Genomic DNA, 16,993 nt, shown 5'->3' with positions numbered 1-16,993 from the left:
TTCTTGTATTTGGGGCTTAAGGAAACTAGGGTCCAGCAGCTTACTGTGTGCCAAGAAGTTTGAGTCGCTCTCTGTTGTACAGAGATTTTTAGAGAAGGCAAGTATGTGTGCTTTGAAATCAAAGGTACGGCTAGGTCAACCAGTAAAGGGAGTGTGCCGGGAGGCTGGGACCAGTGTTGGTAGAGCTGTTTATGTTGGTAGGAAAGCAGGGCATTTTTCTCTGAGGCAAGCCTTTCACAAAGGAAAATCTGGATTTGAGAGAGATTAAAAGTCTCAAAGGTAAGGGAAAGATGTAAGGAAATGGCCTGCACTGAATCACTGCAAAGGACAGTATTCACCAGAGAATTAATTTAGAAGGAAATAGAGTGTGAAATAGCTGCAAGGCTTTCAACTCTGGGCACTGTGGCCTTAAAAACCCAAGCAGTGCTTCAGAGGCTTGCCAAGACCCAGCCTAGGAGCTACCTCCGGAAAAGCAGCTGGGGGATGCCCAGAGACCGCAAATTGCTGAGCCTGGGAGGAACTGATTGAGTGTGTAATTAAGGGGAGGGTTGTATAACACTTGGGTAAGTAGAACTTGATGGGGTCAAACCAGCAGGGCTTTTGGGAGATGAGAGAGCAGTCCCTGGAGCTGTTAGTAACTGAAGCCAGCTGCATAAAGGTAGGCACAGCTTACCTGGGCCTTGCAGAGAGAAGGATGGAAGAGATCAGGAAGGGGAAAGGTTGAAGGAATGGTTGTTCTCTAGGTCAAATATTCCAAAATGCTGAATACCTTAGGGGTTCAGTTCTAGGAGTAAGGTAATATTATGGAACAATGGGGAAAAGTCCCTGGAAACTGAAGATCAGAGAGCCTGTGGCTTGGCTGAGGTCATGTAGCACCATGGAGATTTAATGGATTCTGAACTGCGATTGTGCATCTGGAGTACCTCTTGGCCAGGTGGCTCACACCTGTAATCCTAGCACTCTGAGAGGCTGAGGTCAGAGGATCTCTTGAGCCCAGGAGTTCGAGGCTAGCCTGAGCAACATGGCAAAACCTCATCTCTACAAAAAATTTAAAATTTAGCTTGACATAGTGGCAAGTGCCTGTAGTCTCAGCTACTCAGGAGGCTGAGGTGGGAAGACTGCTTGGACATGGGAAGTCAAGGCTGTGGTGGCCCATGTTCATGCCACTGCACCCTAGCCTGGATGACAGAGCAAGACTCTCAAAAAAAAACAAAAACTAAAGCAAAAACAAAACAGTGTATTTTTCTGTGCCACACTGATGGTGAAGACTGGAAGGTAATGGTTTGGAGTATAAAGGGAGTGTCCTTTGATCATGTATGGGGATCAGGAAAGGAAATCGTTCACAGTATATTTGTGGGCAAGATGGGTATGGATGGGCTGGATACTGAAGCAACTAGGCACGTTCACCACTGGTTAAATTACTGGAGCCCCAATCCCTGATGTACAAGGCCTCATGGAATAGGCCCCCTGCCTGCCTCTCCAGCCTCGTCCTCTGCCACACTCCCTTTTGCTCTCCCCACAGATCTCAAGGAGTTGGCTCCCTCTTGTCATTTTAGATCTCAGCTTAAATATCACCGTCTCTCACGTGGGAATATATGCGTATACGTATACATTTAACTGAGTGTTTATTTCTACAGAGACACAGTAGAAGCCCAGTGGCTAAACACACAGGCTCTGCGGATAGACTACCCCGGTTGATGCTTCATCCTTTAGGATCCATATGACCTTGAGCAAGTGACAACTTCTCTGCATTTTAATCTATAAAATGGGAACAAGAAGAGTACTTACCTCATAAGGCTTTGTGAGGAATAAACACATAAAGCATTTAGAACAATGGCTGGCACATAGGCAAGCTAAAAAATATTACTGATTGTTTTTAAGGGTTTATTATCCCCTGTATCCTTCCCTGCAAAAAGCAGGAACTTTGGCTGGTTCACTGCTGTATGCAGTGAACATGCTGGATGCTGGCATGTAGTAGGGGCTCAGTTTGTACTTATTGAATGAATTTGCTGAATTAATAAAGAAACTAATTCAGTGGTCAGCTGTTCTTCAGGGAGGTATCCCATGTTGTATGATAGGCCTTTGCCCTGTTGGACACATTTTTTTCAAAGATTTACATAAAATACAGCTGAGTAAAGATACAGGGTACAGACTCGTCACCTTTACTGAAGACATAAAACTGGGGAAAATCACTTACTGGATGACTAACTGAATGACTGAATAAATGATAGATGTCTTAAATATGTTTGTGCTGATATCAGTTTTAGATCCTAGGCCAAATATTTTAAGATGAAACTTATTGTAGACAAATGCAGAGTTCTGATCTTGAGTCCTCAAAGTCAGTTGCCCACAACTGAAGAGGGGTTTTAGGGAGGGATTTGTTCAGTGTGAATCAATAGTATGATGTGTTCCTTAAAGTCCTAAATGTGCAATGGCTATCCTGGCAATGCCTTATATTTGTATAACACTTTTCATATTAGGAGGTGCTTTCCATACCTCATCTATGTGATTCCTAGGATAATTCCATGAAGGAGATGCTATATTAGAGTTCTTTTGCACATATAAAGATATACAGGCTTATCAACAGAATGAAGGAAGTGATGTTCCGTCCTGCACAATTCAGAGCACAGCCAGGGAACTGTGCTCAGATCTGAGAGCCAGACTTGATAGCAGAGCTAGACAAGCTTGTCAATTGGAGAAAGACCATCAAGAGGGAGGGATCAAAGAGACAGAGGGCATATCAAATATTTGATTTATGTGGGCACTGAGGACCACACGCAGAACAGTATTGTATAAGTTGCAGGGATGTATAGACTTGAGATCAACATAAGGAAAATCTTTGAAATAATCAGAGCTGACCATGAATGAATTGGGCTACCTTACAGGGTTCTTTTACTAGAGGATTATAAGCTTACACTGGCATTTAGCCAAAGTATTGTAGAGGGTCACACACGGGCCAGTCCCTGCCTACCATGAGAATCTGAAGTTCCAGGATTCCACAGCATCCTTCATTCCCTGTGAACAGTTTGAGTCAGAGTCAGGCCTCATTTTGCTTTTCATGTGGTCAGGGATGGAGTTTGGTCCTCTAATTAGATGATTCTGAACCTTAAAAGCAGGAGGAGAGATGTGCTTGAGAATCTGGTGACCCCAGTGTAACCCTATTAAAGTGTTGCTGTTATCCCCACCTTGGGCTGGCTGGGCTTGCGGACTCCAGGGATTAGTAGCTCTTGAAAACGCCTTCCTGCTGTGGCCACCACCATCCCATCGTGGAATTCCCACTGTGCTGCTTCTTTCCCTATGGCTTTTCTGTGCTACCTTTCAGTGCCCAGGAGGGCAGCAAGAGGGGTCCCTGGGTATCCCTTCTGAAAGAAGAATCACGATTTTCTGCTCCAGCTAGAACCCTCTTACTGCCCAGCTGGTGTATCCTGTGAGCTTTCTAATTTACTCACCAGAGCAGCCATTTCATGTCATTTTGCATTACAGCCTAAGGCATCTCTCAAAAATGCTCTGATAACTCATATTAGGCATACACACGTTATCTGATATCAGTTTCGCAAAAAGCCTATGACATCCAAATGTGAAGCAGCCAGCTCAAAGAGATCAAAGTCAAATATCCAGGGAGAAGCAGAGGCAGGACTCAAACTTTCACCTTTGACCTGAGGATCAGCATGGTTTTCCTTCCATATCTGCATGTCTAGCTTCCCGGATGTGTCCCTTTGTCTCTTTGCTTTACCTGCTTCATCACATGTGGCACCTTTCTCCTTTCACTTCTGGTATCTTTCTTTCCCCAAAGTTTACCGCTACCTGTGCTTCAGTTCCTGTCCTGCTTCTTGTGATCTTCCTGCCAAGGATGGCAGGACTTCTTTTTTGTCCTCAATCCTTCCCACTTAATTGGTTCCTTCCTTTCTGTCTCAAATTAGTAGTATTTCCATTGTCTTGAACTTCGCTTATTTATATTTTTCTTCTACCTAACCATCCTATTTCTCTTGCCTGGTACTGCCAAACCTACTGAGCAGGTATAACTCAGTATCTCTTTGCCTCTTTCACACTTACACCCTTTCCCCCGCATGCTTAGGTTTCTCTTCTGCTTTACCACAGCCACACTCTGGGAGACCAATACATAAATCAATTTCAAGTACCATCCTTAGTGCCCTCACCTTTTTTGATTGATCAGAAGTATTTGGCCCTGTGGACCACCTCCTATTTCTTGAAAGCCACTCGCCCAACCCCTCAGGACTTATGCAACTCTATACTTTCATAGCTGCCTTAGTCACGGATTCATTTTTATCTAGACAACCATTTCCTCATCAGTTAGATGGGAGAAGTGGACTAGATAATTTCTGTTTTCTTCCTATTCCTTGAATTTCAGTTTCTTTTGCTGGAACTTCTTCCTGCCTGTGGACTGTACCAATCCCTCATGACTGAGTTCTTGGCCCTCCACTTGGCGCTCTATTCTCTCACTCCTGTAGAGACATAATCTATGTTCATCTCCATGTGGAGGAATTCACATCTCCATAGCTAGTCCAAACTGCTCACTCATCCCTGTCCCTAATTTCCAACTGTCCACACATAGACACCACTTCATCACTTCATACTCAACACTCTCTCAACCCCCAACAAGGACTTCTCCCCAACTTCCCCAATTTTTACTCATGATAATAGCAGAAGCTTGGGCAAGATGGGGACAGGAAGGGGAAGCTAAGGGCTCTTAAGCTGTATTCTGAGAAAAAAAGTAATGAAGAAGTAAAAGACAGGCTCGGCATCTGGGGGAGAAGATTTAATAGAGAAGAGAGAGAAAAATGAAAGCAGTTAAATCCAAGTCCCTCTCTTTCCTAGTAAGTCTTTCCTAACAAGAGAATCTACCTTTAAGCCACAAATGGCCCAAGATTTGCTGGGAGGAATTGAAACCTTAGAGAGGTGAGGACAGCACCTGGTTGATTTCAATGAGTTCAGATCTTCCTATTTGGTAGGTAATACCCCGGGGTAAATAAAGTTAAGTTATAGATGTCACTTCAGACAGTAATCTATGAGAAATGAAGATACTTTCAGATTTCTAGTCTCAAAGAACCAAAATACAAAGGCAAATGTGGCCCTAGTTTTTAAAACCCATAAAATGATAGACTCCAGAATTTAAAGACCGGAGAGCTCCTTGGTCTAGAGTGTACCTTTAAACAAAGGAAAAGTCTGTGAGCACTTAGGAAAGAAAGCAGCAATCGTCACTAGGAATCAGTACTTGGCTGAACTATTTCCTTTCTCCTTTGGGTTAACAGACGAGTAGATAGACGATTCTCAGGAAATTTGATAAAATCTTTTAGGTTGCATTTCCCTGTCTTCAATGTGGGCAGCTTCCTTTTCTTTCATGCCATGACTGTGCTTGTAATTGCTTATTCAGTGTTCGACTTCTTCAATAGACTCTGGGTTTGATGAGCCCAGGGTGGGACCACTCCTGACCAGTTCACTGCTGCATCCACAGTTCCTAGCCTTATAGAGACTGATGAATCAATCAAAGAGCCAATTACTCAACAGGTAGATGGAGAATGAGAGCTGGATGTTAATAGGTAGAATTATAAGTGATTACACAAGTATATTTAAAACATTTAAAAATTACTGAATTGATGTCACTCTAAAGATGAGCTCTAACTATAAAGTCTGAGAAGACAACACAGGGGAAAAGCTTTATGATATTGTATTTCACAATGATTTCTTGGATATGATACCAAAAGCCCAGGCAAGGAAAGAAAATATAGATATGTTAGAGTTTATCAAAATTAAAAAAAAAAAAAACTTTTAGGCATCAAAGGACACAATCAACAGAGTGAAAAGAGAGTCCATGGAATGGGAGAAAATATTTGAAAATCATGTATCTGATGAGGAATTAATATCCAGAAGATAAAAAGAACTCCAACACAACAACCACCAAAAATCCTCATCAAAAAACAGGCCAAGGACTTGAATACACATTTCTCCATGGAAAATACACAAATGGCCAGTAAGCACATGAAAAGATGCTCAATGTCACTCATCAGGGAAATGCAAACCAAAACCACAATAAGAAAACAAACAAAAATAATAAATGTTGACAAGAATGTAGAGAAATTGGAACCCTCATACATTCCTAGTGGGAATGCAAAATGGTGCAGCCCTTATGGACAACAGTATGGCAATTCCTCAAAAACTTCAGAGGGAGAAATGAGAAGTTATTGTTTAATGGATACAAAGTCAGAATTTTACATGATGAAAAAGTTAGGGAGATGGATGGCGATGATGATTGTGCAACAATGTGAATGTACTTAATGCCACAGTACATTAATGTATACTTAAAAATGGTTTAAATGGTCAGTTTTTTGCTATATATGTTTTACTGCAATTTTTAAAAATGGGTGATAAAAGCACCTCAATTATGAGCTCCAGGTCTTTATCCTGGGTCCTTGTATCACTTTGATGAAAATATTACCAGCTTTGCTTTTGACAGATAAATTAGAACCAATATAAAGATTGTTAGAATAAGTTTCTAAGGACTTTAAGATTGTGGAACAACAGATCAGAATGAATATTGAAATTAAATAGGAATAACTAGAATTCTGAATATAGGATTTAAATAAGCAAAATAATATACAGAATTAGGAGTGATGACTTTTTTTACATGAAAAAGATCTTGAGGCTTTCATTTCCTAAAATTCCAATATAACTCCATAGCAGTTAAAAAAAAAAAAAAAGATAAAAGAAACTTTTGCCTATTAGTGAAACTATGCTCAGATAAAAGAAAGTAATAGTCTCACTGTGTTCTCTGCTGATCAGATAGTACTGGGGCACCAAACACTTTATTTCTTCTTCTGAGGTATGTGTAAACTGTGATAAAACAAGATAAAACGATGAGGGCAGTTAGGGAACTCAAAACCTCATCTCATTGGTCTTGATTGATGGACCAGGGCATTTAGCTTGGGAAAAAGAAAATTAGGAGGGAAGTAATAACTGTTTTCAACTATCTGAAGGGCTGGGATGAGAAAGAAGGACTGCTGTTACTCTGTGTTTACTCCTACAGTCAGAATTGGGACGAATGGGCAAAAAGCTAAAAGAAGCCTGATTCATTAGGCAGCAGAATTTTCTAAATATTAGTGCTAATGACGTTCAGTAGAATGACCTCCCATTATCGGATGGCTCAAGTGGAGGTGCTGGCCACCTGTCAGGGATACTGTAGGGCAGTAGGGTGGCCCCTTCCAACACGATTCTACCTTTCTTTCAGCTTCTCAGTCTCAAAATCACCACATCATGTTTGATTTCTGCCTCTTCTCCAATATCTCCATGATTGCCCCCATTATCCAACGAAGTCTTGGGGGTTCTTCCTTCACAACTGCCTTTGCTTCACCCTTTACTCTCCATTGCATCGCCAGGAACCTCACCTCCTCAACCCCAGAATACGTGTATGCTTCCAGTCAGCTCTTCCAGCCTGTCCTTGCTTCAATCCATCCTGCTTGCCCCAGCCAGACTCATTTGATAAAATACTTAGTATGTAAGTCTCTAAGACCAAAGAGTGGGTCCTAGTTGCTTCCCATATCAAGATGAAATTCCTTTTCGTGGCTTTTGGGGCTATTCATTCTTCCCTCCCTTTTCAGTTTCACATTCTATTATGCACATGATCAATTTTGTTTAAGCTGTTCCCTTCACTGTCATCTGGCCTGCTTTTCTTTATCCGTCCATTCCCACTGCCATTTCCTCATTCCTGTTGTCCCCTGTGTGTCCTCCACCCCCAGCCTCATTATAGGGTCCACCTCATGTACCACAACCAGCATGAAATCTCTCCTGGCCACCCAAGCTCATACAGATCCTTCTTCCCTCTCACTTATTTAACAGCTATTTACTGATCTTTGATAGAGTGCAGGCACTGTGCCAGATGCTGGTGAACAAATGATGAGCAAGAAAAATTTGGTTCCTGACTTCACACAGTGGGCAAGATAAAATACATAATTGCTATGACGGATACAAACGGGGTTGTGATACAAAATGATGGGGTGTGTGTGTATGTGTGTTGGGGACAGGTAGGTATTTGACAGGGTACTCAGAGAAGACCTCTCTGAGGAGATGACAAATAAGCTGAGACACCTGAGGGGCATGGAGAAGCCAGCCATTGGGAAAGCCTGGAGTCAAGTATGCCAGTCCAAGGAACTGGTGTGGGTAAGGTCCTGCGGCAAGAAGGCCTTGGCACTTTGGAGATACTGAAATTAGCATGGTTCGGCTGGAACATAGTGGGTGGCGCGAGAAGGGCATGAAGCGAAACTGGAGAGGCACTGGGGCCTGGCAGGCCTGCCAAAAATCTTGGGTTTCATACTAATTACATTAGGAAGCCATGAAAGGTTCTTAAGGAAGAAAGTGGTATGATTCATACTTTTTTTTTTAAGACAGAGTCTCACTCTGGCTCACTGCAGCCTCCGCCTCCTGGGTTCAAGCAATTCTCCTGCCTCAGCCTCCTGAGTAGCTGGGACTACCGGTGCGTGCCACCACACCTGGCTGAGTTTTGTATTTTTAGTAGGGACAGGGTTTCACCGTGTTGGCCAGGATGGTCTCAATATCTCGACCGCGTGATCCACCCGCCTCGGCCTCCCAAAATGCAGGGATTATAGACATGAGCCACAGCGCCCAGCCAATTCATCCTTTTTAAGGTTACTTTGTTTATATCGTGGAGAATAGACTGAAGAGCTAGAGTGAAAACACTGGTTAAAAAAGAAAAAAAACCACGTACTAAATGAGGTGAAAGATAGTAACTTCCTCCAGAGTGATGAAAAAAAGTGCATGGATTTAAGGTATGTTTTGGAAATTGGCATGAAAGGATTTGCTGATGGTTTTACGTGAGGAGTAAAGAACTAGGAATGATTCCCAGGTGTCTGACATGAAAACTAGGGGATGGACATGTCATTTACTGTGATGGGGAAGCGGGATATGGAGATAAGATTTGAGAGAAATTCAGAGGTTAAGTTTAAGACATGTTAAGTTTCAGGTGCCTGTCAGATAATTTCTCTCCTGGGCCTGGTTCATGCTTTGTATGGAAGTGGTCCTTGTATTTCCTCATTGGTATTATCACACTTTTAAATAATGATGATTTTATTTTAAAGGCCTTGCAGGTACCGAGCATAACAGGAATGAAGAAAATTCTAGGGCTTCTCCAGCCTCATTGACAAGGAGAAAACAAACTACTCTTCATTGCAATGTTGATATTTCAAAACTGGCATTTAATTATTTACACACTTTCACATATTAAAGGTACATATACACGTGTATAAGTAAATCTGTATGTGTATATGTGTGTATAAAAGTTTTCAATAGCTCGACTACTCACAGCTATCCTAGAGAACTTTACCAAAGCCCAGGAGACCTTCTGCAGTTTGGAGAATAAAATAAATCACAGTAATCCACCATCCCCTGTAATCAAATACATTTTGACTGAACCCAATAACAATGACTCAGTTTCTAGCAAGGTGCCAGGCCCAGCCCTTGTCTTCATCTGACGTTGAGAACCGAGCAGCCAGAAGCCAGTACTCCAGAGCCCATAAAGCACCGTCAAAAGCGTGGCCTTAGATCACAGATTGATTCATGGGGATGGGCAGGAGTCTCCAGGGAAAACAGCTCACGGGGTAGCTGTTGAGCTTCTATGTGGGAAGTGAGGAAAATGAAAGCTCCTGGAAGCTTGGTAAAGATAAGAAACAAACATGAGCTCCCGGGGTCTTTAATAAAGAGAACTTTGGCTGTAGAAAACAAGCAAACAGAAAAAAATTATTGAAAACTTAAATTCACCCTCAACACTAATTAATTGGACACTTGGATATAACTGAGATTTGTAAGCTGTTTCTGCCCTTGACCCTGGCTCCAGCCTCTGGAGAACGAAAGAGCGTGGCTAGCACAGAACTGCGGGTCAGCCCCTCAGGACGGGGGTTGCTGGTCTAGGTGCAGCTGGTGAGGTATGAGAAACCCAACCATCCAGAACTGCACAGCAACACGCCCAGCCGGCCCCAGTGAAGACATGCAGTTTCCTAGGGCTAGGTTTCTTTATCCTGTTCTTTGGAACCCCAGGGTACGCACATAATTGTTTGGGGACACTAAGCGGGTATTTGCAAGAGAAATCTGAGTTCTTTCGTGTTTGGTGAAATAACTGAATTTTCCCATGCTTTATGTGTGAGGAAATAATTTCCGTTTCCTCTCTTTATTTTCTCTTTCTATCATCATACATATACTCACCGCCTTCCTCTGACAGTATTGATTACCAAGCACAATTAAGCACTGAGACAGAAAGTTAACAGCTGACGTGGGGTCACCTATAGGCAGAAAATAGATTCGTGTCTGTTTAACAGTAACCCAGATAAGAAGCCATGTTAGATAGAGACAACTTCTATTACAATCCTCATAGCATACCTTCCTTTTAACATTATTTTTATGATTTAGCTCCCTCCAATAGGAAATGTTTGGCCACCCACTGGTTTTGTGCTTTATACACTTATTGCTTTAAACGTGCTACTAAAATCTTACCACCAAATTAGGACTCCATGACTTTTCTTAAATGTAAGGGTTTGTGACTTTGAAAAAAATTACAGGTCTGAGTTAGAGAAAAGAAAGTGGCAGTGAGGCTCAAGTTGTCTAAACAGCATGGGAAATATGATACAATTTAACGTTATTTAAAGCAAAAGAGATGAGTCTAAGGATTTTGTAGAATAAGCAAATTTTTGCAAGTGATCTTCCTGTGGTTCTCTCACCCGGCGCCCAGCCTATCTTCCACATCCCAGCCAATCTGATTACCTGATCCCTTGCTTAAAACTTCAACGTTCAAACTCTTTAGTGGGCCACACTGGGCTCTCCGTGACCCACTCTCTCTCTAGGCTTATTTTATTATTTTATTATTATTATTTTTTTTGAGACAGAGTCTCACTCTGTTGCCCAGGCTGCGGTGCAGTGACACAATCTCGGCTCACTGCAAGCGCTGCCTCCTGGGTTCTGGCCATTCTCCTACCTCAGTCTCCTGAGTAGCTGGGACTATAGGCGCCTGCCACCACACCTGGCTAATTTTTTGTATTTTTAGTAGAGACGGGGTTTCACCGTGTTAGCCAGGATGGTCTCGATCTCCTGACCTCGTGATCCGCCCGCCTCGGCCTCCCAAAGTGCTGGGATTACAGGTGTGAGCCACCGCGCCCAGCCTAGGCTTATTTCTTACTTCTTTACTTCTTCCTCCCTTAAAGAGGCCATCCCATCAGTAGGCCCTTGCTGTTCCCATTTCCTCTGCTTCAATGCTCACCACCATCCTCCAGGACTGCTCTCTCCTTTAAGAGTCAGTTCAGAAAATCACCTTTCCTTTGAGCATTCATTGAATTTTCCTTTCTGGCCCATTGCATCCTGTCCATACCTTCACTGTAGCAGTCATTGTATCACAATTACTGGTTTACACACCTGTTTCCACATCCCAGCCTTTGCACAGTTCTTGATACACAGTAAGTGCTCTATAAATATTTGCTAAATAAATGATTCCTTGGGTTAAAATGCAACTTCCCTCTCCTTTCAGCACCTTGAAATTACTCAGAAAAGGAAAAGGAAATGACTGAAGTGGAGACAGTTTAAGCGGAACACAGCAAGTATCCTGGCCACCTGTTCAGTAGCAAGAATAAATATGGAGACTGGGGTCGCAGCACCTCTGTGGAGCTGTTGTGATTTCTGTTTACAACAGCCTGGCTAAGCAATCTGTGGGACCCAGGGCAAAATGGAAATGTGGAGCCCTTATTCAATAATGAAGAACTCCAAACAGTGAGGGTGGAGCATTAAACCAAGCTGGGTCCTGTCCAACTGCACAGGTGGCACATCCATGAGGCTGGCCCTGATGACCACAGTTGCGTTGTGATGATAATATCAAGAAATATAGAGCGCAGGGAGGCTGCGAGAGATGTTGGATCCATTTTTTAAGGAGTAGCTTTAAATACGTAAAATTGTTTTCAATTTATTTTCTCATGCCGCCTCCTTCATAAGACTCCTATAATTATGTCTGTTTTCATTTATAAGTGTAGAATCTTTTCTCAAGAAAATTATTTTATTTTACATTGTTTCAGGGAAAATGCCACATACTTCTAGTTAGTCCTTAAGAAAAAATGCTATGAGTCACACACACTCCACCACTTATCCTGAAGTGAACAAGTCACTACTGCATTTTCTCCATTCAGTCCCAAAATTCAGGAGAGGAAGGAGAGAAGATTGGCTGGGCTTTCACAGGAATGTGTTAATATGAAACATCTTCATCACTCTTTCACTGATTTTTTTAAAATCTTGCATCAGTTCTCCATGCAGTAGCATCCAGTCTAAATGTAATTTTATTTTGTAACAATCTTAGTAAATGAGAAATTGTTGTATTTAGACCCTAAATTTGGCTTGTCAGAGATGATCGTGATGAAATGGCATGTGCTGATTTAAAAAATGAAGGAAGATGTATGATGAGGTATTTTTAAAAACCAGGTGGGGAAGTTGCTCTGCACTGCCGCAAGTTCTCCAGCAGGGGGCTGTGAGAGGAGTGCCACACATCCAGCTGCCCACAGCAGCCAGACCCACCGGTCTCTTGCTAGCCCTCTAAGTGGGTACCTGCTCTGCTTTGTGGGTACCTTTTATGCCTCGACTCCCTGTCTGTGAGAGTAACAACAGGACCACACACCATTAGTGACTGCAACACTTGGGTACAGCAAGGAGGGGAGCGCCCCAAGAAGCCAGACCAGTGGGCAAATGCCAGGTAGGGCCCTTCCTTCAGGTTCTCATCTTGTGCTGCCCATGCTTGGCTGTCAGTCTGTTCTCATCTATAGACTTTAAAGCCAGAGAACCCAGAAACATGGCTAAGTTTGTGAAACAAAGTCTTCATTTTACTATCCTAATTTCTCTACAACATGAAAGTTTCACTACCCAGCACCAACACAATACACCAGATTGAATCAGAATTCTTAAACTTGTGAGCTCCGTTTTCTCATCTGCAAACAAGATTATTACCACTCACGTCATAGAGCCCCTTAAAAATCAGCAAGATGAAGTACGCGGAGGCGACTGGTAGAGTAGGCACTCAAATGTTCATCTCCACATTTTCTGTTGTCTGGGACACTTGCATTACTGGGAAGACAGGGCTGCTGAAAAGGAAGAGAAAATGGCTCTCCAAAACAATTGTCGGAGAGAAAAGCTCAGACTGTGAAACACCAGCAGAGCCCAATTTGTACAAGTTTGTCTGCAGATGACTCTGCACCTGCCGCTCCTCGCTTAGATTCTCTCACCTAAGAACAAACACGCACACAGACGCCCACTCGCTGAGCTAAAAACACCTACAACAACTCAAAAGAAATACACACACCAGAACAGAATTAACTGCACAGAAGCACAACAGCGAGTCCATTAGACACATAACTTGCAGGATACACACTGATCTGCTGAAGATGTGTGTGGTGGGAACTGAACTGTGCACACAGACTGAGCAGGGTTAGCAGAGGTGATGGAGATGGGGGGAGGTGGGGAGCCAGAAAGGACCACGGAAACCCACGGACTGTGGAAACCCATAATTTGCAGGTATGGTAATAATATTCTACCTTAACAAGACCCAGGGACACCTCACAGTTTATTCAAATAACTAAACATACAACCTTTGGCCTTCTTAATTACTTCATACCACTAAACTGGCTCTCACAAACATTCCTAATGAAGACCATTAATTGCCCTGGAGGTAAAGTTCAGCAATGGGACCAGGGTTACTCTTCTGCTTATAACTAGGATTTCATGACTTGAGATAGGAACAGTACAGAATAAACCTATATGAGTAGTTATTCCTTAACAGCATGGAATATGCTTTGAGAAGGTACTTTTATTTACTTTCCCTAACCATCACCTTATTGATCAACTCCAATACAAAGAGTTTACGCCTCTGGGTCACATGGCAACCGGTATGCCTAGTACTAAACAATCAGGAATCCAAATGAACAAAAAAGGCAGTTCAATTTTGTAAGAAACAATATATTTTATTTTTCTGACACCACAGCTCTGGCGAGTGGTTTTGTACCAAATTTAATGGAGGTTACACAGAACGTCTTACGCATGGGAGGGGGAGGAAAGGGAAGGAATCACAAAATTGAAAACAAACAGAAACAAAATCCTGGATAGCTTTTAGCATCTGTTCCACTCCCACATTAATAAAATTCACTTGGGAATTCCTAATAAAAGGAGAACAGAAAACAAGGTGGGCAGGGAAGGGTATGATGGGGTAGAGAAAGACTTAGGGGAAGAAAAGACCAGAGAGCATCCCAAGGACAGACCTCTCCCTCCCAGAGCCAGGAGGACGCTCGGCACGGAAGGCGAGGCTTTGCTAGATTTATTTCCCCAAAATAACACTGTGTATTGCAGCTGCCAAAGGGAAAGAGAGAGGGAAGCAGAGGGTCACCAGCGGGGGGCACAAGGGAAGGAAACACTTAACTGAGGAGACAGAGCAAAATGGGAGAAAGAAAACGAGAAAAATGTGCCAGTGGGTTGGTATACTGGGAGACAGACAGTGCTGAAGAGCACTTGAACTGAAAAACAAATGTCCTAAGAGTCATTATTTTTTCAAAAGAAAAATCTCCCCCCTCCCCCCACCCCTCGCTGAACTTAGTTCCTTTTTTTGTGCTTTTCATTAATACTCTGCTCTGAGGTCGCTGTTTGGTTTTTCTATACACTGGAGTTGAAAGAAAATAGTCCAAAGGTCTGAAGATGGATTCTCCACCTAAAGTAAACAGCCCAGCATTCCTGTTCTCCTCTTGCCCCAAAGACTAAAGTCTCTGCTAAAATCCCTTTTACAATATAGTACAGTACACACAAAAAAAATAAAGCCCAAATCCAAAAAACAAAAACAGAAAAGAATCCTGGGAGAAGCCAGTCCAAAGGACGTAAACATACAGAGAACGGTGCAACACATGACCGATGGCAATTCTCAAAGCACAGCTACAGATTCCCAAAAGTAGGTGCCATCATGGATACCCAAGTCCACAAAAATAATTTTTAAAAAATAAATCTTAAAAAAAACACACCTGTTGATTAAATGAATAATTTGTTTTCAGGTAAATCCATACATTCTCAAGTTCCCCCCTCCCCCAAAGCAGCCCTCGGGTCTCTGTTCTCCTATTGCATGACCAATAGTAAGTACTCCTGGAACTCCCTCAAAGCAGCTCTCAGGACCTGGAATCTCATCTTGACAAGGATCGGCACATCCAATCTTAGCAGCTTAAAACATCATGTTTCCTGGGTTGCCAGGTCCTTGGCTAAATCCACCCATGCCCACGTCAGCAGCCATGCCCCGGGGCCTCATCTGCGGAGGGATCATGATGTTCTGTTGGGGTCCCATCATGCCCTGCATGGACATCATCATGCCTGGAGAGCCCACAGGCCCAGGGTGGGTGTAGAGCCCGGCAGGCCCCCGATCCTTGCCAGGAATCATGCCCACGGCAGCGGCTGGATTGCTCATCAGGGTGGGCTGGCCGGGCATTGTAGATTGTGCTGGTGACATCATCCGATGGTGAGGTCCCATCATGCCTTGTTGTAGAAAGGCTGGTGGTCTCATGGGGTTGTGGCCTGGCATGGATGGAGCTGTACCAAGAGGGATGTCCGGAGTTCCCACTGGCCCTGGACCTCCCATGCCAGGTAATGCTAGTCCCATTCTGGGGGCTTGTTCGCCCATCATCCCCTGCATGTGTGAAAACCCAGGTCCAGGACCCTGGGGCTGTTTACGGCCTGGAACTTCCCCTCGAGGGAAATATTGCAGCGTCTGGCTGGGCTTCTCAGATGGAATAATGCGGGACAGATCAAACTCAGGAATTCCGGTAGCTCCAGGTCGGATGACCTCCTGCAGATCTGGGTCTGTAAACACTGAAGGCATGCTGTTCCCCAGGACAGTGAAGGAGTCAGGACCCCCAGGGCCTCCAGGCTTGCAAAGTGCTGCATCTGCTGAACTTTGGGGCAGGTTGCCGGGACGGCCAAGGGGGCCTTCTCCTGGGAAACCCATCCCTCCTGGGAAGCTGCCCTGCCCCCCACTGGGGCCATTGTGAGGGAATGGAACCTGCTGTGGGGGAGACTGTACTGGAGGGAAGCCCTGGGGGAAGCCCATCCGTCCTTGAGGTACCATCGGTGGCTCCTGGGACCCATGCCCCATGATAGGATTGTGTGACATCAAGCCAGGCCCCATTGGGACCCCATGAGGAGGTATGTTGGGTCCCATGGCATTTGGAGAGGGCATCTGATTGGAGTGAGAAAGTGGCTGGGTCATTCCCATTGGGCTGAGGGTTGGCATCGGAACCACGGGGTTTGGACCTGAAATTCGAGGATTCTGTGTATTAATGCCCATTCCTAGAAAAATAAAGATATCAAAGGAATCAACTTAACCAAAAATCAACTCAGAAAAACTATAATAAATTAACAAAAAAATTATTGTGCATCCAATGCGCATAGTACAATGCTGGGAAAACATACAACACACAATCCCCGCCATCAATAAGATCATAATACATCTGGGGACATACAAACCAAGAGCTCTACAGGACAATATATTATTGAGTCTTAAACTGTATGATTTAAGAGTGTGTAGAAGATAGCAAGGGAGAAATTCTCATGTGTGAAAAGTTATAAATTAGCACATAAATGAGTTTCGTCTTCCTCATTGGAGACATTTAACACAGAAGAAAACAATCTGCCTGAATGACTCAAGTATGGTCCTTTTGGAGAAATCAGTACTACAATCCCAATGATCAGGAATCATAACAAACTATCAACAGGTCATTTTCCAATTGGCATTTGGCATTATTTTATAGTGCCTTATAGAGAAAGCATTTAAAACTCGAGATTACATGACATGTTCAAGAAATAACTTTTAATAGAAAAGGAAAGTAACATATTCTAATACAGTCCCTGGGACACTGAAGTATTTGGTCTCTCTGTGGAATTACCACCGAGTGTGGTATGAGGCTTATGCTCCTCCTGGTAC

General features: G+C 43.3%; 1 protein-coding gene and 1 long non-coding RNA gene across 6 annotated transcripts in view; one reads left to right on the top strand and one right to left on the bottom strand.

Moving 5' to 3' along the window:
• The first annotated feature begins 8,548 nt into the window (after positions 1-8,548).
• On the top strand, positions 8,549-14,139 carry LOC110740772. Its single transcript, XR_002515896.2, has 2 exons — positions 8,549-9,255; positions 11,540-14,139. It is a non-coding gene; the product is annotated as an uncharacterized LOC110740772 (long non-coding RNA).
• Positions 13,986-16,993, bottom strand: part of BCL9 (BCL9 transcription coactivator) — an 89,752-nt gene continuing 86,744 nt past the window's right edge. For 2 of the 5 annotated variants that reach the window (XM_021923022.2, XM_021923020.2), the window contains one exon: positions 15,214-16,359. In XM_021923022.2, coding sequence (XP_021778714.1) covers positions 15,242-16,359 — 1,118 coding nt within the window. In that variant the 3' untranslated portion in view covers positions 15,214-15,241. Of the gene's footprint in view, positions 16,360-16,993 lie in introns of all 5 variants that reach the window. The other 3 variants (XM_021923025.2, XM_021923026.2, XM_021923018.2) reach the window with 3 other exon arrangements.

The sequence above is a fragment of the Papio anubis genome, chromosome 1 (assembly GCF_008728515.1).
Source record: "Papio anubis isolate 15944 chromosome 1, Panubis1.0, whole genome shotgun sequence".
NCBI classification, from domain to species: domain Eukaryota; kingdom Metazoa; phylum Chordata; class Mammalia; order Primates; family Cercopithecidae; genus Papio; species Papio anubis.
Note: the sequence above shows the minus strand (reverse complement) of the source record. Positions and strands in the feature narration are given on the sequence as shown.